Source organism: Miscanthus floridulus, chromosome 6, assembly GCF_019320115.1.
Source record: "Miscanthus floridulus cultivar M001 chromosome 6, ASM1932011v1, whole genome shotgun sequence".
Classification (NCBI taxonomy): Eukaryota; Viridiplantae; Streptophyta; class Magnoliopsida; order Poales; family Poaceae; genus Miscanthus; species Miscanthus floridulus.
This window is the reverse complement of record NC_089585.1, coordinates 42,937,873-42,958,734: the sequence shown is the minus strand read 5'-3', so window position 1 is coordinate 42,958,734 and position 20,862 is coordinate 42,937,873. Positions and strand designations below refer to the sequence as shown.

At 44.0% G+C, this 20,862-nt stretch overlaps 1 protein-coding gene across 1 annotated transcript; it reads left to right on the top strand.

Moving 5' to 3' along the window:
* Positions 1 to 202: 202 nt before the first annotated feature.
* LOC136455975 (uncharacterized) lies at positions 203 to 19,995 on the top strand. The gene is given in 28 exon segments (XM_066455717.1): positions 203 to 365; positions 470 to 535; positions 1,628 to 1,714; positions 2,254 to 2,310; positions 2,425 to 2,489; positions 2,587 to 2,753; positions 3,384 to 3,445; positions 3,530 to 3,613; positions 3,755 to 3,911; positions 4,393 to 4,433; positions 4,435 to 4,509; positions 4,910 to 5,038; positions 13,831 to 13,902; positions 14,003 to 14,098; positions 14,175 to 14,252; positions 14,665 to 14,793; positions 14,918 to 15,094; positions 15,190 to 15,390; positions 15,476 to 15,589; positions 15,672 to 15,919; positions 16,131 to 16,173; positions 16,249 to 16,497; positions 16,959 to 17,183; positions 17,672 to 17,763; positions 18,217 to 18,445; positions 18,567 to 18,923; positions 19,363 to 19,436; positions 19,527 to 19,995. Coding segments are annotated over 28 exon segments (3,582 nt in total). The 5' UTR covers positions 203 to 263; the 3' UTR covers positions 19,633 to 19,995.
* The last annotated feature ends 867 nt before the right edge of the window (positions 19,996 to 20,862 follow it).

The following is a 20,862-nucleotide window of genomic DNA, read 5'->3' as shown; positions in this document are numbered from 1 at the left end:
TTTTTCCGAAAGAAAATTGTGTGGGCATGGGCATGGCTTCATTTTGTCAAGCCCATTGTCCCAGCCCAACCCGATGGCCTACATGCCCAAGCCCCAGAAAAAAGCCCATTGCCCCAAGAAAAAAAAAGCCCATTCCCACTCCACAGGGCATAGGTCCACAGCGGTCCAAGCGTGTGCTAGCAAAAAATCAATCAGACTCCACTGCTACCCACACACCGCCCCAGCACATCTCGAGCTCGTCGTCGTCTGCTCCGGTGGCATCTATGGATCCCCGCCGTCTCCCCTTCCTCCTCTTCCTCCTGCTCGCCTTCGTCTCCGCCGTTGCCGCCTCTGACGAGATCCACGGATGCGGCGGCTTCGTCGAGGTCGGCGTTCCTCGTGTTGCTCGATCTCCGTGTGCAGTGTGTTTCACTTTGGTTAGGTGTGGCTTGTTACACTGATGCGACTTGGGTTTTTTTGGTTGTTTCAGGTGAGCTCTGGCTTGGCCAAGTCGAGGAAGGCGTCGGATTCCAAGCTCGATTACTCCGACATCACGGTATGCCGTCCGCTCCCGCCCTCGTCAGTTTTTATATCTTGGGACTGTCTTATCCCATCACGTAAACTTGAAGCTTTGTAGTTGCACTCAGCTAGGCTGTCCTTGCCTATCGAGCTTTGGCTGGTATTTTTAATTTTTTATGCATGATTCGGATAGTCTAAACATACATTTGCTTGAGGTCGTTCACTTGAACTGGACCTCATGGAGCGCTGACCACGTTCTGGTTGCATGATGCTGAGTTGCCACCGCTGCTCAAACAACTATCTTACTTTCGGATTGCCTGTTGTTCCGTGGTATTCCGATCACTGTCGTATGGGTTTGCCTGGTTGGGTTTAGCGAGTCTACATTCTATCCAGACCATTTAGAATTACAATTAGGGTACAAAATGTTGCCCTGCTGGTGTTTTAAGGACTGAAACCATGCTTGTACATAGTGATTTCTTGTTTCTGGTAACTTTGGTGATTGCTGGACACCAATTATGCTGGGGGTGATTTGAATGCTCAGACTCAAAATCCAATTAGGCATAGGACAGATGAACTTTGTGTTAGTTTCATGTATTTTGTGGTTCATGATGGTCAGAATGCTGTAAATGTTTGAAATTCATTTGACGGCTGCTGTAATTTTCTTGAGGTTCACTTTAAGATTAATAGTTGGTGTGTACTCCATAGTCACTTGAATGATTCTCTTAAAGAGTTTATACTACTACTAGTTAAGTACTCCATGATTTTCTCTGTGCTATCAGAATTGATATTCTCACCAAGCAATGAATTACCCCTTTTTTTTCACTCCTATAAAGGTGTATGCAGTATGTCTCACCAGGCTGTTGTTGACTCCTTTTTATTCACTCCTAAGAGTGTGCAGTATGCTGCAGATGGATATTTTCATCTCTCGTATAGTGACATATGCAAACTGTAGTCTGTAGAGATTAATATTACTTTTAAGACCTGACTATTATTGTAGGGTTGCTCTATTTGTGTCTGTGCATATTCCGTTAATCATGCTTGTGCTTGGGCCTTGGTGCATATGCTTTTATGTTTATTTATGATTTGCACTAAACCTCGAACTGATTCCTCTCTTAACTTTCTGTATCAGGTTGAGCTCTGCACTGTTGATGGTTTGGTTAAAGAAAGCACACAGTGTGCTCCTAATGGCTACTATTTTATCCCAGTCTATGATAAGGTATCTTTGTGTTTTTTATTTGCTTTAGTTCTGGATTGTCTTTTATGTGTTCGTTTTTAATTTGCTTTAGTTCTGGATTGTCTTTTATGTGTTCTTATTTTATTTACATATACATATAATTTTATTGCAAGTAGGAGCAAGGGTTAAAGGGCACTACACCCTCCTGTCACAAAACATGTTATGTTTTGGCTACTGTCAGCATGTTGCCCTATTTAAGCTTTTATCATCAATATCCTTTTTAATATTTCAATTGAACTTCTAGAAATAATATAGCCTGATCTTCCTTTAAAAAATAGTTTCATACTATTACATCATTGATATATTTTGTATATATTTATACTACTAATTATAGTGATCAGGGTATGTAAGCTCCTAATGAATATTACCAAGATAGTTATTCTGTGATTGTATGACATCCAAAACAGCACCTATTTTTTTACTGGAGGAAGTAGCTAAGATCATAATTTTGATATTCTCTCCCATTGTCACTAAAATAAATTTATCTCTGCTATTTATGCTTGTCGCTTCTGTCCCCACAGGGTTCGTTCATGGTCAGAGTTAAGGGGCCCAAGGGATGGTCATGGAAGCCCGAAACTGTAAAATAATTCCTTGACTGAATCTTTCCTTCATTTCCCTTGTTATCTTTGTCTTTACTAAGCACTAAGCGCATTTGTTCTTTTGTTGGATGACATGTTCACCTAACACTTCAGGTTCCTGTCATCGTTGATCACAATGGGTGCAATGGAAATGAGGATATAAATTTCCAATTCACTGGGTGTGTTCCTTTAGCCGTTTAGTTTATTTTTTGTGTGAACAAGAATCACATTGAAACTTCAACTGTTAATGCATGCATAATTGCATACACCATGCAGGTTTATGATATCTGGTAAAGTAGTGGGAGCTGTTGGTGGTAAGAGCTGCTCAAAAGGGGGAGGACCTGCTGGTGTGAAAGTTGAGCTGATGACAGATTCTGATGAGTTGATTGCATCTGCTTTGACGTCATCATCAGGAGAATATTCATTTACAAACATAATTCCAGGTTTTTCCTTAGTGTCCTTACTATACACGTAAAATTGGTATGTATATGTCACATGCAGTTGTTAGGTAGTTCTAGTTCTACCTAACAGAAAAAAGTTATATATGATATGATTCCATTTTTAGCCACTAATGTGATATTTTTGTTTACAAATTCTACCATAAATACTGAGAATGAGTAATTTACCTATTTTGCAATAGCATTTTTGTTACTTTGAAAGTGTGAAATTTGGAATCTGCTTTGATTTGAATTTGACTGAATTCTTACTTTTCCACTGGAAAGTAGGGAGATAATCCTTTCATGACCTGCTCGCCATGTTTCAAATGCCCAAAATATGCCCCCTATGCTCAGCACCTCATACAATCATGGACCATCTAACTTGTTTGTGGTCCTGTCTCCCCTCTCCACGTCCAGCACCTTGGACCACCACATCCCATCAGCCTCTTTATCACCACAGACCATTGGTTTAGTAATATGAGAATGCTGAGTGGGTTATAATTTATTTTCTGATTATTTCTTGATTTCATGTTATGTGCCTCTGCATTATTAGTGGCCTTAGACTAATATTGTTAAAAACAGTTTTCCCCCACAAAGCCATTGTGTTTTCTCCTTATGTTTATGCTCCTTTTCCAGGGCGTTACAGATTACGTGCTTCTCATCCTGATTATGAAATCGAGTTGAGGGGCTCACCAGAGGTTAAGATCATGCATGCTTTCCATTGGATGGGATGTTGTTACAATGATCTTATTGTCTTACACAGTACATTTTATTATGTACAGGTTGACTTGCGATTTGGAAATGTCGTGGCAGATGATGTCTTCTTTGTATCTGGATATGACATTTATGGCACTGTGGTTGCACAGGTTGGAAGCTGAATGGTTCTTTTATTGATAATAACTAACACTACAACCACATGATTGCATGTCTGTTTTAAATTTTGATCTGCATTGTTTAGCAAATGCAAATTCTAATGTTGAACGTATTCTATGCATTTTCTTTGCCAGGGAAATCCGATAGTGGGAGTCCACCTATATTTGTATTCAAATGATTTAACGGAGGTCCCTTGCCCACAAGGTTTCAGTGATGCACCCAGGGAAGGTGCTCTTTGCCATGCAATATCTGGTGCTGATGGGAAGTTCACATTTAGATCACTACCTTGTGGTAAGTTGATAATTTATTGAACTAATAAAATGTCACCTTAGTGCAATGGAATCGTTATGTCAAATTTCTTCATGAAAGTTGTTCAGGATTTCCTGTTGGCAATTGACACATGTACATTGGATGTCTTAAAGTGCATCAATTTAAATACCTCTGCTCATCTAACTATAAAGTAACAAATAGCCAGCTATAGCTGTTGTATACAGTGTACCGCTATTTGTACTCATGTTGAATTTAGCTCTTTTAGCCCGGTATAGCCTGGTTTTAGCCTTAGGAGAACCCCTACCGCTAAATGTGTATAGCCCGCTATTTTAAACAAACCAATTACTAAATATACCACAAAACTGATTCCTTGTATTCATGCAGCACCAATGGTAAACACTTTAATTATTTGGTCCTGTTCATTGGGAATCCTGTTCTGCTCTTTCTGGGTCCCTAACTCCCTATATGACGTTACTTGTTTACTGTTTTCTGTTATATGCAGGTAGCTATGAGCTGTTGCCATACTACAAGGGGGAGAACACCTGTCTTTGATATTTCACCATCTTCACTTCCTGTTTCTGTTGAGCATAGTCATTTGACCATTCCCCAAAAATTCCAGGTACTGCCTGAAATTGATTCACACCTTATCGTTTCAGGTATAGAAGTTGCAGTGAAAGTAGTTTGCCTCAGGATGATGAAAAATAAATATCTATTTTCATTCGAGGAAAAAATTATTTGGATTTAAGCACCTGTTGGATAAGACTTTATGCATTCAGAATAAAAGGTAGTAGAAATGACACATGGATATACAAATAGAGAAGTATACATGATTCTATTAGTCAAAGCTGTCGCAAGGTTGGCTGGGCATAAGTGTTTGTATTGTATGACAGTTGTAGGTTCCTTTTTTTTTCCGATTTAACCGATTGATATTCATTCATATGCTCTATTTTTGTTTGTCTTCCTCCTGGATTGTCCATGATTACTAACTTCTTAAGAATTTCTTGTATAAATTTAACTAGGTTACTGGATTTTCTGTTGGAGGGCGTGTTATTGATGGTTATGGTGCTGGTGTGGAGAGTGCCAATGTTGTAGTTGATGGGCAGTTGAGAGCCATAACAGATAGTCTCGGATACTACAGACTTGATCAGGTATTGGACTGATATTATTTGACATATGAAAACTATCATATATGTTGATCTTTGAAGTCCATTCTCATGTTAATGTCACCTTCTCTTTGTGCATTCATGCCCACAACTGTTTTCTTTTTTGTTATGATAACTTACCCAAATCGTTCTATGACTTGGTTTCTTTGTTATTCAATATGGTGTTTGTGGTGCAATCTAGCAATTTGCAAGATGATGATAATATTTAAGCATTACTTATTGATATTTGACAGTGAAAAGTAACATAATTAATTAGCTACAAAAGGGAAGAGAAAATTATGAACTCAGTTTAGTGGGTCAACATACGTCTCATATAAAAGCTGCGAGTTTATATTAGAAACTAGATATGTCTTGCATAGATATTAATTGAGATGCCCAAAATTGAAGTGTCTGTATTTTTAATGCTTATGAGCGATACTAATAAGCTAAATTCTGATGGATAAGTCTCAGTTTTTTTTTTTTTTTTTTTTTTTTTTTTTTTTTTTTGTGGGGCTGCAGCTGTACTCCTTGTGGCTGCAGCATCCTTGACTGGTCCTTGTGGTCTTGCTGCCCAAGGACAGCACAACACCCTTGACTAGCATCTAGGACAACATCTTAGACTAGCATCTTGCCATATGCTTGGCTGGCTAGCAGCCTATAAATATGTATCCCCAACCCCTCAGGTTGGCATGGCATTTGTGTGAGAAATAAACCAGAAAATTGCCCCAACTTCTAGTGTCATCCTCTCTCGATGAGAGTAAGAATTCTGCTACTAACAACTGGTATCAGAGCCGTATTATCCTGTAGCCTGAGCATTTCTTGCTCATCTTCTCTCCCAGCCCCACAACAGCCCCAGCTGTTGGCAGTAGCAGCTCCTCCAGCCGCTCCTGTTCACTCCTCTCCCTCTGCGCAGACGAGAGCTCGTCTGAAGCAGCCCTCTCCCCACGCAGCAGCCCCCCGGTAGCGCGTCATGTCCACAGGGCAGTCTCAGCGCTCGGTCGCCTCGAGCACGCGGCGTCGGCAGGAGGCCGAACTTGCCGCGACAGAGGAACGTGAGCGAGCGGCGGCAGAGACCGCTGCGGCGGCGGCAAGGGCGTCGAGGCTGGCAGCGGCGGAGCTGGTAGCAGCCAGAGCGGAGGCGGAAGCAGCGGATGCAGCGCGTGCGGCGGCAGCGGAGGTCGAGGCTAAATGCGGCAGCATCAGCAGCTCCATTTCCGCTGACGCGGACCTCGAGCTGCTAGAGAGGGAGGCAGCGCGAGCGCGGGCGGCGCAGTGGGTAGCCGCGCACGCCCACGAGCGTGGCGGCAGCCCAGACAGGCGCGGACGCGCTGGCGGCGCTCCTGGAGGAGGCCCGCACGGCGGTGGCGCTCCTGGGGCAGCCGCGCACGCCCACGAGCGGCGGCAGCCCAGACAGGCGCGGACGCAGCTGGCGGCGCTCCTGGAGGAGGCCGCGCACGGCCGTGGCGCTCCCGGAGGAGCCGCGCACGCCCACGAGCGCGGCGGCAGCCCAGACAGGCGCGGACGCGCCGATGGCGCTCTTGGAGGAGGCGCGCACGGCGACGGTGGCGGACGGGTCGATGGAGAGCGCGGCCTTCACAGGCAGCGTGGCTCTCTCTCCCCGGATCGGTACCGTGGTTACCACGGGCTCCTAGGCTGTCGTTAGGGACGTCGGCCCCGGCGGTGGGTGGCCTACCCTCACCAAGACCAACTACGTCGAGTGGGCTGCGGTGATGAGGGTAAAGCTCCAGGTGCGGCACATGTGGGAGGCAGTCCGGTATGGCGACATCGACTACGACCTAGATCGACGGGCGCTGGATGCCCTCATCGCTGCAGTCCCGCCCGAGATGCAGTTCTCGCTTACCAACAAGCGGACTGCCAAGGAGGCTTGGGACGCCATCGCCACAGCACGCATCGGCAGCGACCGCGCCCGCAAGTCCACACTGCAGGCACTTCGCAAGGAGTGGGAGAACCTGGCCTTCAAGCCAGGTGAGGACGTTGATGACTTTGCTCTCCGTCTCTACACTCTGTTGCAGAAGATGGTGCAGTTTGGTGATACGGCGAGGAGAGAGCTATCGAAAAGCTCTTCCGCTGCGTCCCCGAGAAGTACAAGCAGATGGCTCGCTCGATCGAGTCTCTGCTGGATCTCTCCACGATGTCGATCGAGGAGGCGATAGGTCGCCTCAAGGTCGTCGACAGCGATGAGCCACAGGCTCTCTCGGGGCCCCATCACCACTGGCGGGAAGCTCCTTCTCACTCGGGAGCAGTGGCTTGCCAGCCAAGGTGACCGGAAGAAGGGGGAGCCTTCTTCCGCGACAGGCGGCCGCAAGCGTGGCAAGCCGCGCAAGGCGCGCAGAGACGCCCAGGGCTTGGCGCGAGGACGTGCCGAGGGTGATGCTCGCGGAGGCGCCCAGGTGAAAGGTCCTAGTATGGCTAGAGGGGGGGGGGTGAATAGCCTATTTAAAAATCTATAAATCAACTAGAGCAATTTGATTAGTATGACAAATGGCGTAATGCAAATTTGCTTTAGCTCTACAAGGGTTGCAAGCCACCTATCCGACACTTCTAGTTGCAATGTTAAATAAGGCACACAAACTTACTAGTCTAAAGAGCTCAACTAGATGAATGTAAATAACAAAGCAAGCTCTCAATTCTAATTACATTAAAGAGCTTGTATCAACTAGTTTGCAAGAATGTAAACAATCAAGTAGGGTGATTATACCGCCGTGTAAGGGATGAACCAATCACAAGATGAAGATCAAGCCAATCACCGGGAGAATGCAAATGACAAGAGAGAACCGATTTTTCTCCCGAGGTTCACGTGTTTGCCAACACGCTAGTCCCCGTTGTGTCGACCAACACTTGGTGGTTCGGCGGCTAAGAGGTGTTTCACAAACCTCGTCCACACGATAGGACACCGCAAGAACCGACCCACAAGTGAGGTAACTCAATGACACGAGCAATTTACTAAAGTTACCTTTCGGCACTCCGCCGGGGAAGGTACAACTCCCCTCACAATCACCGAAGGCGGCCACGAACAATCACCGACTCGTGCTGATCCTCCACCGCTGCTCCAACCGTCTAGGTGGTGGCAACCACCAAGAGAAACAAGCGAAATCCGCAGCGCAACACGAATACCAAGTGCCACTAGATGTAATCACTCAAGCAATGCACTTGGATTCTCTCCTAATCTCACAAAGATGATGAATCAATGATGGAGATGAGTGGGAGGACTTTGGCTAAGCTCACAAGGATGCTATGTCAATGAAAATGTGCAAGTATTCTCCCTTGAGCCGGCCATGGGGCTATAAATAGAGCCCCCATCAAATAGAGCCGTTATACCTCTTCACTGGGCAAAACGCGCTCTGACCGGACGCTGGCCCTCAGCGTCCGGTCGCCCGATGGACGCCACGCGTCACCAGCTTCAAATGATGTTCGTCAGATTTCAACGGCTACGAAGCTGACCGGACGCTCCGGCGAAGCTGACCGGACGCTGAAGCCCCAGCGTCCGGTCGTTTCCAGTAAGCTCCCCGAGGCATATTTTTCCGACCGGACGCGTCCGGTCCACCTTGACCGGACACAGACCAACGTCCGGTGCAATACCCTAGCCACTGTGCCGTCTAACAGCTCGACCGGACGCAGCCTTTCAGCGTCCGGTCGCTGAGTGACCTAGCGTCCGGTCAGTAGACCGACGCCAGCATCATTTCGACCAACTCCATTTCAACTCTAACTTCTTCACCCTTGCTCAAATGTGCCAACCACCAAGAATTTTGCATCCGACGCAATAGAAAATAGGCATTTCATTTTCCCGAAAGCGCCGAATCCCGCCGAGCTTGCTCGGCGGGAGGGAGAGAAGGACCCCAAACCCATCTCAACCCTGCAAACACCACCTCCTTTGTAGATGTGCCAACACCACCAAGTGTAACACCTTGTGCACAAGTGTTAGCTTATTTTCACAAACATTTTTAAGGGTGTTAGCATTCCACTAGATCCTAAATGCATATGCAATGAATTAGAGCATCTAGTGGCACTTTGATAACCGCATTCCGATACGAGTTTCACTCCTCTTAATAGTACGGCTATCTATCATAAATGTGATCACACTCACTAAGTGTCTTGATCACTAAAACAAAATGGCTCCTACATTTTATACCTTTGCCTTGGGCCTTTTGTTTTTCTCTTTCTTCTTTTCCAAGTTTAAGCATTTGACCATCACCATTGTCATGATCTTCGCCATTGCTTCATCACTTGGAGTAGTGCTACCTATCTCATAATCATCTTGATAAACTAGGTTAGCACTTAGGGTTTCATCAATTAACCAAAACCAAACTAGAGCTTTCACCAGGGCGGCGCCGCCGGCACGAGACGACGCCTGTCCGCAACTGCGGCCAGCTTGGCCATTGGGCCAAGGACTGTCGACAGCCACGACATGGCCAGGCCCACGTCGCACAGGCGGAGGAAGAGGAGCCGGCTCTGTTCATGGCACATGCAAGCATCGAGCTACCTCCAGCGGCACTGGCCGCAGCGGCTCTCCTCCACCTTGACGGGCCAAAAGCACACGCCCTCCTCGGTGACGGCTCCGGCAACGACAAGACTGACGGGTGGTGCCTCGACACTGGCGCCACCCATCACATGACCGGTCGACGGGAGTTCTTCACTGAGCTTGACTCTAGCGTCCGAGGCTCCGTCAAGTTTGGGGATGCCTCCGGCGTGGAGATCAAGGGCGTCGGCTCCGTCATCTTCACCGCCGTGTCTGGTGAGCACAGGCTGCTCACCAGAGTCTACTACATCCCCGCGTTGAGGAACTCCATCATCAGCTTGGGACAGCTGGATGAGAACGGTTCGCGCGTGGTGGTTGAGGATGAAGTCATGAGGATTTGGGATTGCCTTCTCGCCAAGGTATCCAGAAGCGCAAATCGACTCTACGTCCTTAACGTGCAGGTGGCACAACCCCTCTGTCTCGTTGCTCGTCGGGACGACGAGGCGTGGCAGTGGCACGAGCGTTTCGGGCACCTTCACTTCGAGGCCCTGAAGCGGCTCAGTGCCACGGAGATGGTGCGAGGCCTGCCGTGCCTCGACCATGTGGAGCAGCTCTGCGACGTCTGCGCGTTGACGAAGCAGAGGCGACTCCCCTTTCCCCAGCGGGCGAGCTTTCGAGCCAAGGAGAGGCTCGAGCTTGTGCACGGGGACTTGTGTGGCCCGGTGACACCGGCCACACCGGGAGGACGACGCTACTTCTTGCTGCTCGTCGATGACCTCTCCCGCTACATGTGGGTGATGGTCCTCGGTAGCAAGGGAGAGGCTGCGGACGCCATCAGGCGCTCACAGGCTGCTGCGGAGGCGGAGTGCCATCAGTCTCTGTGGTTTTTTTTTTTCTTTTGTGGGGCTGCAGCTGTACTCCTTGTGGCTGCAGCATCCTTGACTGGTCCTTGTGGTCTTGCTGCCCAAGGACAGCACAACACCCTTGACTAGCATCTTAGCATCTAGGACTAGCATCTAGGACAGCATCTAGGACAACATCTAGGACTAGCATCTTAGACTAGCATCTTGGCATATGCTTGGCTGGCTAGCAGCCTATAAATATGTATCCCCAACCCCTCAGGTTGGCATGGCATTTGTGTGAGAAATAAACCAGAAAATTGCCCCAACTCCTAGTGTCATCCTCTTTCGATGAGAGTAAGAATTCTGCTACTACCAAGAGTAAGAATTCAGCGACTAACAAATTCTACTGCATATTGAAATAGGACAAGACAAGTAAGGTAATACCTGATATATGTTTCGTTAGAGTCTGATTGGTTGCCTGCATTAGAGGCTATCCAGGCTAGCGGGCTGCAAACTTCTGGTGTTTGGTTGCCTGTATAGGGCCTTATACAGGCTTGCATGCTGCTTAAAGCATCATGTGGGCTGCATTCACAACAACACAAGTGGTGGGCATACTAGGCTATGCAGGCCGCGCCAGTGCAGCTTCTGCACCTGCCCCTGCACCTGCAAGGGCCGCACCCGCATCAGCTTTTGCAGCAATTCGCAAGGGTATCTCTGATACACTCACCTGTGTCGCCCTCGCTCGCTCTCGCCAACATTGGCACTCTTCCCAAATTGCTCCTCCCTCGCTCTCGTTCTCTTTTGGTCCCTGCGTCTCCTCTGTCACCGTTGTTCAATTCATTGCTGGAGACGCAGAATCTCACTACCAGCTGCCACCAAATTGATTGTCCATCCTAGTCACGTTCTCTTCCTCAGTATTCTCATCTCAAATCACTTCCAATAGTTGCTGAATTGTAACCCTAGTAGTGCGAGAGATGGTGCAAAGGGACCATCTCGTTTGAGCTGTGAGTACGGCAGCGGTGTTGGACCTCAACGATCTTGGTAGTGGTTTGCTGGTCCTTGATGACCTCTGCCATGGCCCATGGGTCCTCCTCACGTCACCTCCCTCACCTTTGCTCAATTTAGCATCCGCTCTCCTCTTGATGCGCCATAGCCCACATGCTCTGCAAGGTATTCTTGATTTGTTTGTCACTGAAGATGAGAGGAGTACACTCGTTAAGAGTAAAATGGAAGTGCAAAATCAGAGTTTTTTTTTTTCAGGTTATGAGAACTAGTCTGAACCTTGAATGTACAGACTACTGTGCTGCTTGTTTATAGTTGTCAAAGGTGCTCATATGTTGGTGTCAGGAAGCAAGGTTCCAAAATTCCAAAAGCGTTCTTAAGCACCCGCGCATAAGCGGTAAGCGGCGGGGGGGGGGGGGGGGGGGGGGGGGGGGGGGGGGGGGGGGGGTGCGCGGGGGGCGGGCGGCACCGCTTCGCTTTGGGGCATAAGCGCTTCCTAAGCAGTGCTGGCACTTGGGCGGGCGCGTGCAAGCGGCAATTGCTGCGCCGCGGGCGGGCACCAGGCGCTGCCAGCGCCCGGTGGGGAGTCGCAGGCGGGCGTCGCCGTGGTGGAGCAGCGGTTGCTGGCTCGCGCTGCTCAGGTGGAGGAGCGGCGCACAGGCGGGGGAGCTGAGGAGCGGCGGCGCACAGGCGGAGGAGAGCAGAGGAGCGGCGGCGTGCATGCGGAGGAGCAGAGCGGGGGCGCGCAGGTGGAGGTGAGCAGAGGAGCGGCGGCGCATAGGTGGAGGAGCGGTGGCGCGGCCTTGTGAGAGCGAGGACCGCCAACGGTGGTGGCTGCCTGTTAGGGCATCGTTGGGTGTTATAATGTTTAGATGGGCTAGTGGGCTTCCTCTCTTGATGGGCCGAGTGGGCTGTTATGGTACTGCTCTTCCTTTTCTATTAACTCTCACATTTATGCAACTAAATCTCCTGATTTGTAGTTAGTGTGTAAACGCTTAAGCGACGCTTAGAATGCTTAAGCCCGCTGAAGCGCTAAGCGACGGGTCACCGCTCGCTTAGCGCTTAACGCTTTTTTTTAACTTTGTCAGGAAGTCGATGTATTGGAAGAATTTTCATACAGTGTAACCTTGTGATTGTTACTTCTGATTATAGTTTCGTGTGCTTATTGTTGCTTCTCGTAGCTTGATTGTAATTTCAAAGAGATCCCTACTGTATAAACATGTTTCAGTTTTGAGCATAAAAATCTGTTGTTTTGGTCTACGACACACACGATTATAATTATCCCTTGGTTGAAACTTGTTTTTGTGAACTGAAACCTTGGCATCCTGACTTCTTGAGTATTTCTGTAGACGTAAACCTTGGTACTGAACTTCATGAGTATTGATTGGTTTCAAAATCTTTGGTTACACCGTTACAGTCAATGCTCAAGGATTCAGATGTTGTCATGTGAGCTATTCTAAATCAGTCTGATGCACTTGTGCACCGAGATTGAGGAGAGAATGGATAGTATGGTTATAAAAGTTCAAACTTAAAAGGGCCTTCCTAGGTTGGTAATCTCACCATGAAGCTCAACTTGGTGAACACATGTGGTCCAATCCAAGCAACCAAATGCAATCTTTTGCATGCGTCAATGCAGTCCAACCCCTTATGCAACCAACCAAACATAGGCTCACCTAGTCCAAAGAGCCCTGTGCAACACAACCAAACACCACCATAATGCATACAATTAGCCTGGCTTGGATTGGCCTGCATTAGCCCTTATGCAGGCTTAGGCTTGTCCAAGCAACCAAACAGACCCTTAGCTACCTCTTTGTTATTCCGGCACAAGTACCATGTACAAATTAGTTCTTTCTGCAATTTACAGAAATAAACAAAGCAATGAGGCCAAAAAAAAAAGAGAGAGGAAAGAATGGATTACGTGGTAGAAGACAAACCAAACATAGTACCTGATTATTAACCTGTAAAAAAAGTGAACTACCAGATTCATGCACCAAACCATTTCACTCTGATCTTGTTATAAGTAGGAAGGGGTAACAGGTGGAGGCGTACTCAACCTCAAACAGAGGCTCTGAGCAACCTGATTAAGTGGAATTGAGTCTATTGCTTTCTTGATTACAATGACTCAGCGGATACTCTATATAGAGGCAGCTCTACTCCCTGTCTTACAACCTTCTACTTCTCCTATCTGAAATGGACTCTGAACTAACTCTGAGAGAAGCTAAACTGACGCTAACAACTAGGCTTCGGCCACTTGTGGACACAGCTCCCTCCTTGGGACGTGCATATGCCTTGCTGATGAAAGTGTCACATCACCATTCAAATGGGAAGGGTTCATAATTGTGTTTTCGCCATCACTTGCTCCCTCAAATTCAACCGTTTTATAGTTTGTGCACCAGCTCAGTGCAGCACTTAAATTTAACCCACTATTATCAGGTCCTCATTTGTAATAAATTGTCATCTGTGCTGCCATTGTGTAGGTTACATCCAAGAAGTATACTATAACTGCTGAGAAGGATCATTATAAGTTCAACCGTTTGGAGAATTTTATGGTAATATTAAGTTTGCTTGGGGGAATCTTATCTTCAGTTAGATCTACAGCTCAAATGCCCCGGGTTTCATGTTTTAACTAAATACATTCTTTTCCATTAGATTTTACCAAATTTGGCCAGTATTGATGATATCAGATCAGTTAGATATGATGTATGTGGTATTGTTCGAACAGTTACTCCGAATTCAAAAGCAATGGTACTATCTTAATCCTTCCTTTTGTTTTGTTGAGATCACTTCAAAAACTATCCTTACAATTGTGATGGGATGGTAGGTTACTTTAACACATGGACCAGAAAATGTAAAGCCACAGCGGAAATTAGTGGGTGAAAATGGACAATTTTGCTTTGAGGTATGTGTTCTCCCCCTTCTTTTTGCCTCCTTGCAAAAAATATATTATACTATTACCTAGTAATGTGTAAGTCCTTTGAGTGTGGCTAACTTTTCTGTATGAATATATAAGTTATGCATTATGTATTGCAATTTAAACTTGTGTGGTGATCTTCTTAATTTTCAGAGTGGTCCTATCTTCCATGTTATTATGTTTAATTTAACAATAGCAATATATGAATATATAAAATTCCAGTTTATAGGAATATATGAATATATAAAATTCCAGTTTCAGTAATTGTTTATATCCTTGTGAATTATGGTCTTATCTTGGCATAAACCAGTATACGCTGCTAATAGCTTCTACACTGAATCTTGATTTAAGCCTTAGATGGCATTATTACTAATTATGCTTTCTTTGTTGCATTTTGCAGGTTCCTGCTGGTGAATACCAGTTATCTGCATTACCTGTAGATTCCGAACGTTCTTCTAGTCTTATGTTTTCACCAGGATCTATTAGCATCAATGTAAATAGCCCGTTGCTTGATCTGGAATTCTCTCAGGTAGACATGAGCATTACTTTACCCCATGTTTTCCTTAGAAATACTGTGTTAGCTTCCATCAAGCTTGATAGATGCATTCTAGGTTGAGATAATATCTGAGAGGATTATATCTCTTTGTTGGCAGTCACAAGTCAATGTTCATGGTAAAGTCTCATGCAAAGAGCAATGCAACCAGAACATTCTGGTCTCGCTTGTTAGATTGGCTGGCAGTGTTGAGCAGGAAAAGAAGACAGCTACATTGGAGCAAGATAATGTCAGTTTTGTGTTCAAGAAAGTATTTCCTGGAAAATATCGTGTAGAGGTAAGATCTTGTGTGATAGTCACTGTAAAAAAAAATTACTCTTTACATGTAGAGTGTCTTTCTAGTCTTTACTATTTTCAATATATTCCTTCTAGGTGAAGAATTCTTTACCCGAGGGCTCAGCTAAGGATGATTGGTGCTGGGACCAAACTACCTTGAATATAGATGTTGGTACTGATGATGTGAGAGACATTGTGTTTGTACAAAAAGGCTACTGGATTGAGCTAGTTTCAACTCATGATACTAAAGCTTATATTCAGCAGCCAGATTCTTCTAGACTTGATTTGTCGATAAAGGTCCTACCTCACAACTAGAGAAATCTACATTTTTTTTTATCAATGGAACCTTCATTTGACACAATCCTCTTTTCTTCTTGAACAGAAAGGATCTCAAAGGATTTGTGTTGAAACTTCAGGGCAACATGAGATTCATTTAACTAATCCTTGTATTTCCTTTGGGAGTTCGTCTGTTTTGTTTGATACAGCTAATTCGGTGGTAAGTTTTTTTTCCCTACTTTACAAGATATATTCCTGCAAGGTTCTTTTTGGCACCCTAACATTGAAAGTTTATCTTTTAGCCGATTCATATCAGCGCAAAGAAGTATCTTGTAAAAGGTGAAATCCATGTGGACATGAGCTCCCTTCAGGAAAACATTGATTCCAAGGATATAGTCGTGGATGTCTTGAAGAGTGATGGCAGTTTCATAGAAAAGATATCCACTTCACTTGTTCTTGGAAAGGATAATCAAAATGACTTTACTGCCTTTGAGTACTCTATTTGGGCTGACCTTGGGGAGGACTTCATCTTTGTCCCCCATGATTCTAGGTACTGTTCCATTATCCTTTTTTATTATTGTCCTTAATCAGAATTTGTCTCTAATTTTATTAGCAACTAAAAAATTGTTCTGCCTAGGACCCTTGTTTTACCTTTATTGCAGACTGCTTTATTTTGTTCTTTTTTGAAGATTGCTTTTCTTTGATCAGCAAATAGTCATGTAAATGAATTTATTATACTGACATGATTTGCATATTTGCAGCACTGGAAGGAACAAGGTCCTATTTTATCCAGCAAAACAGCAGGTGAGTTACAGTCAATAAGTAAACTTCTTTTTATTTGAAACCATTGTTCTAATTATTTTATCATTTAAACTGCAGTATTCAGTGTCTATGAATGGATGCCAAGATACCGTTCCTCTAATCACTGCAAAAACTGGTCTATACCTTGAAGGATCAGTGTTACCTGCAACTTCTGATGTTGACATCAAGATTCTAGCAGCTGGAAAGAGCAACTATGCCCATCTGAACAAAGGGGATGTAGCAACAGAGACAAAGACAGATTCTGAAGGATCATTTTTTGCAGGTCCTTTGTATGATGACATAGCATATAAAGTTGAAGCTTCAAAGGTTTGTATTACACTTTGAGTATACCTATTTGGAGTAAAAAATATGACTAACATTTATACAAAAAGTACTAACATTTATGAAACTGAATAAGTACCATTGGGTTAATCACGGAATATATTTTCATAGTGTACCTATTTGGAGTAAAAAATATTGATAATATTTTCTATAAACTTGGTAAAAAATTAAGCAAGTTTGACTCAATCGAAACCCAGAATTGCATCCTTTTTGGGACGGAGGTAGTACAACACAACGGTGTACTGTTTGTGCAGGAGCATCACTCTCTTTACATTCTGTTTTAGATAATGGAAATAAACTTGTGGCCTCTGCTTCATGAACACATGTGGCCTAGTACATAGTAGAAAGTTGCAGCATTAAGCTGAAAATTCAACCTTTAACCAGTAATTGCAAAAGTGGTGTTTTGTTGAATATCCTATTTGATATCATTTTTCACCTTCATGCAGGATGGTTACCATCTCAAGCAAACTGGCCCATACACCTTTTCTTGTCAGAAGCTTGGTCAGATATCAGTGCGGATTTATGGTGAAAATTCAGAGCTTTTACCTTCAGTATTATTATCTTTGAGTGGCGAGGAAGGGTACAGAAATAACTCAATTAGTAGTTCTGGTGGAACCTTCACCTTTGACAACTTATTTCCTGGAAGTTTCTATCTCCGACCACTTCTGAAGGTGCTTTGTTTTTCTGTGCGCTCTTTCAGTCAATCTTCTTCTTTTATTCATAACACAGTCAATCTTCTTTGTGTTTCTTCTGCTAAATAACACAAAAGGAACTTGCCATAAATGGTTAATTTGGATCTGCAACATTTATCCTATCTGTGGCCATTCCATGTTTATTTTATGTAGTTTTATTTATGTGATTCACTTCTGACTGAAGTTTCCATCAAGTCTCTAAGATATATAATATTTAATGTATGAGTTTTCAAAATTTACAATTTCTTCTAAATATTCCTGATTTGGGTTGAGTTTAAGCTTAGGAGATTCTGTCACCACATAAACTTTTAGTCAGTTCATACTTGGACACAGCTGTAGAAATTCGAAATCAGTGCATCCAAGGATTCAGCATAAAATGTGTATCGAGTCTTTGAAAAGTAACTTAAGTTGTAGAATTATATTCAATTTTCTGGAGAGCGGCTAATGGTTTGATATTTCTGCTGTAGGAATATAAATTCAATCCGTCAGCAGTAGCTATTGATCTTAATTCTGGAGAGTCTAGGGAGGCTGAATTTCGTGCAACCAGAGTGGCTTACAGGTTTGCTTCACTGTCTATTTATGCATAAGTATTTTATTCTCTTATGTCTTGCTTTGAATGCAAAGAAACACAGTAGCATCTTGCAGAAAGTTCGTGTCCTTTCTTAACTCCACAATGAGACATTCTTTAAATTATAATCTCTGTATTTATTATTATATTCCACCATTTATGGATCCATAGGAGGATCAGTTCTAGCTACCCAACAAAGGTTACTACACCCACATTAGTGTCTGACTGATAATGTTGAATTATGGATACCTTGCTTAACCCATCCTGTTATTTAATAGTTTTGTTGTATGGTTCCCACATCATGTGCACACAAAGCTCTTAATGGTCAGTTAGGATAAGGTCCATGCTGGTGCTTGAAAACTATTGCTGTGAATATGCATTACTAAGTCTTAATTGTGGTCGCTGGCCAATCTTACGATACTAACTCATGATATTTCAATGTAGTGCCATGGGTTCTGTAACACTATTAACTGGCCACCCAAAGGAGGGTGTTTTTGTTGAAGCAAGATCTGAATCCACAGGTTTTTATGAGGAAGCTACCACAGATTCTTTTGGTAGGTTTCGTCTTAGAGGACTTGTGCCTGGATCAACTTACTCTATAAGAGTGGTTGCAAAAGATAATCTTCGGTTTGCAGCAGTTGAGCGTGCTTCACCTGAATATTTGTCGGTTAATGTAAGTCTAACATAAGCATTCATTGCACATTCTGCTTGCAGCATATCATATTCTCAGTTATGAATGAAGAACTTCTTGTGCTCCTTTTATTGTTTATGCTTAACAGCATTTGCATTTCTAGGTTGGTCGTGAAGACATTACTGGTATTGATTTTGTGGTTTTTGAACGCCCGGAAGTAACAATCTTGAGTGGTCATGTGGAAGGAGATGGCATTGATACGTTACAGCCACATCTCTCTGTTGAAATCAGATCAGCAGCAGACCCTTATAGAGTAGAATCTGTACTTCCTGTTCCTCTTTCGTACTACTTTGAAGTGCGAGATTTGCCCAGGGGCAAGCATCTTGTTCAGCTTCGATCTGGCCTTCCATCACATACACATAGGTTTGAATCAGATTTAGTTGAAGTAGATCTGGAAAAGGAACCCCAAATCCATGTTGGTCCCCTCAAATATAAAACTGAAGAGCGTCATCAAAAGCAGGTAACTTATCCACAAAAGTTGCATGAGCATTGCAGTGTTCTCTTGACATTGTAATTTTGCATTCTCAAACTTGAAGAGATGAAATCAGTAGTTATCCTGAACATGAGGGGTATTAAATATTGATGTCCTCGTTTATACAGCACTGAAATATCTTATGTGCTCTATAATGCAAGAACAGATAATGTTGCAAGCTATCTTTCTCTATGCATCCTAGATTTACAAATGAGGTAGAAACATATAATATAATTTACCTGAATTCTTGTTTAGTTATGCGGGGATTGGAATTTTGCTGGGGACTGGTGGGGTAAATTGATCAATTCACTACTCATTCCTACTGAGTAGTATCAAGTGTACTGGAACGTAAATATGTTAGTGAGTCAAATTTAATTGCATTTTTGTCTGTTTAGGAGATCATATAGTTTTTTTTTGTATGATGCAGGAACTGACCCCAGCACCAGTTTTTCCGCTTATTGTTGGAGTTTCTGTGGTCGCACTGGTGATCAGTATGCCAAGGTTTGCTGCTATCTTACAGCGAATCTCATGGTGCAACCTTTGGTAACTATGGGTTAGTAACTATTTTCTGTAATGTTTTGATCTGTACAGGTTAAATGACTTGTACCAGAGCGCTGTTGGGATGACTTCTCTGGGTTCGGGGATGGCACCAATCAAAAAGGAGCCACACAAGAACATAATTAGAAAGAGAGTGTAAACGGCAGATTAGCTTAGCCTTAGGGGTCGAGAAATGAGCACTGACAAATTTGAGCATGTCAAGAGTGGAAATAGCTGCTGATGAAAAGGAATCTGACAGTTTGATACCTATTGAGTTTTGACATTATACTGGCTTCAAGTGTTGACTTCTAGTGTTGACGCCAAAGCTGGGCGTGTAGCTCTTCGATCCAATTGTTGTACGATAGCACTGTGTACAGTTTTTCAAGCCTTAGATGATGCCGTTGATATACTTGTAATCGGGGAAACCACTTTTCTCTCAAACCTTTTTACAAGTCATTTGCAATTTTAGAAACTATATAAAGAGAGCGAGTTGTTGCATCATGAATGAACTTTCTCACCATGCTGTCCATGCACGTTCAAATAGGTTAATCCGAGCGATCCAGTACTAGAGTAGAATAGAAAAGTTTGTTGTGGCGCGTTGTTTGCCCCTCTTTGATAGAAACGACGAAGTAAAACGTGCACTATGGCCTATGGATCTCTTCACCATTGGGCAGATAGATGTGGATTCAGTGGGTCAGTTGGATCTGATGAATTGAACCAGCATGGGTGACCACCTCAGAGTCTTCAGATTACATATCCCCCTCCGCCTCAAGTTTCAACTACCCAGGTCAGATCCTAAGTACGTCAGATCCATGGATGAAATGTGGCATGTTCTGCCCGTGCCAGGTATTTAATGTCCTTTCATATCCGCCTGTATTTGAATTTGAATATTCAATGCCCAATATTAAATCTGAATTCGAATATTTAAAGTTACATATTTGATATGGAAATATAGTATATTTATATTAGTATCCGACTATTTCTTGACCCAAATTATCCGTTTGGATCTGTCAGCCTGTTCGATCGCTCGTATCTGGCTTATAAGCCAACGAACAGTATTTTTCTCTCACACAAAACCAATCAACAGTACTTTCAGTCATGTCTTATAAGCTAAACCAGCCCAAACGAACAGGGCGTGTATCTCGTTTCCAGATATTTAATGCCCTTTCGTCATATTCGCCTGTTTCTGAATTTGAATATTCAATGCCCAACATTAATGCCTTGTTCACTTGGCTGATAAGCCATGGCTGAAATTACTGTTGGCTGGTTTGTTATGAGAGAAAAATAATGTTCGTTGGCTAAAAAAGTACGATTTATAAGCCAATCAAACATGACGTAAATCTAAATACGAATATTTAAAGTTACATATTTGATATGGAAATGTAGTACT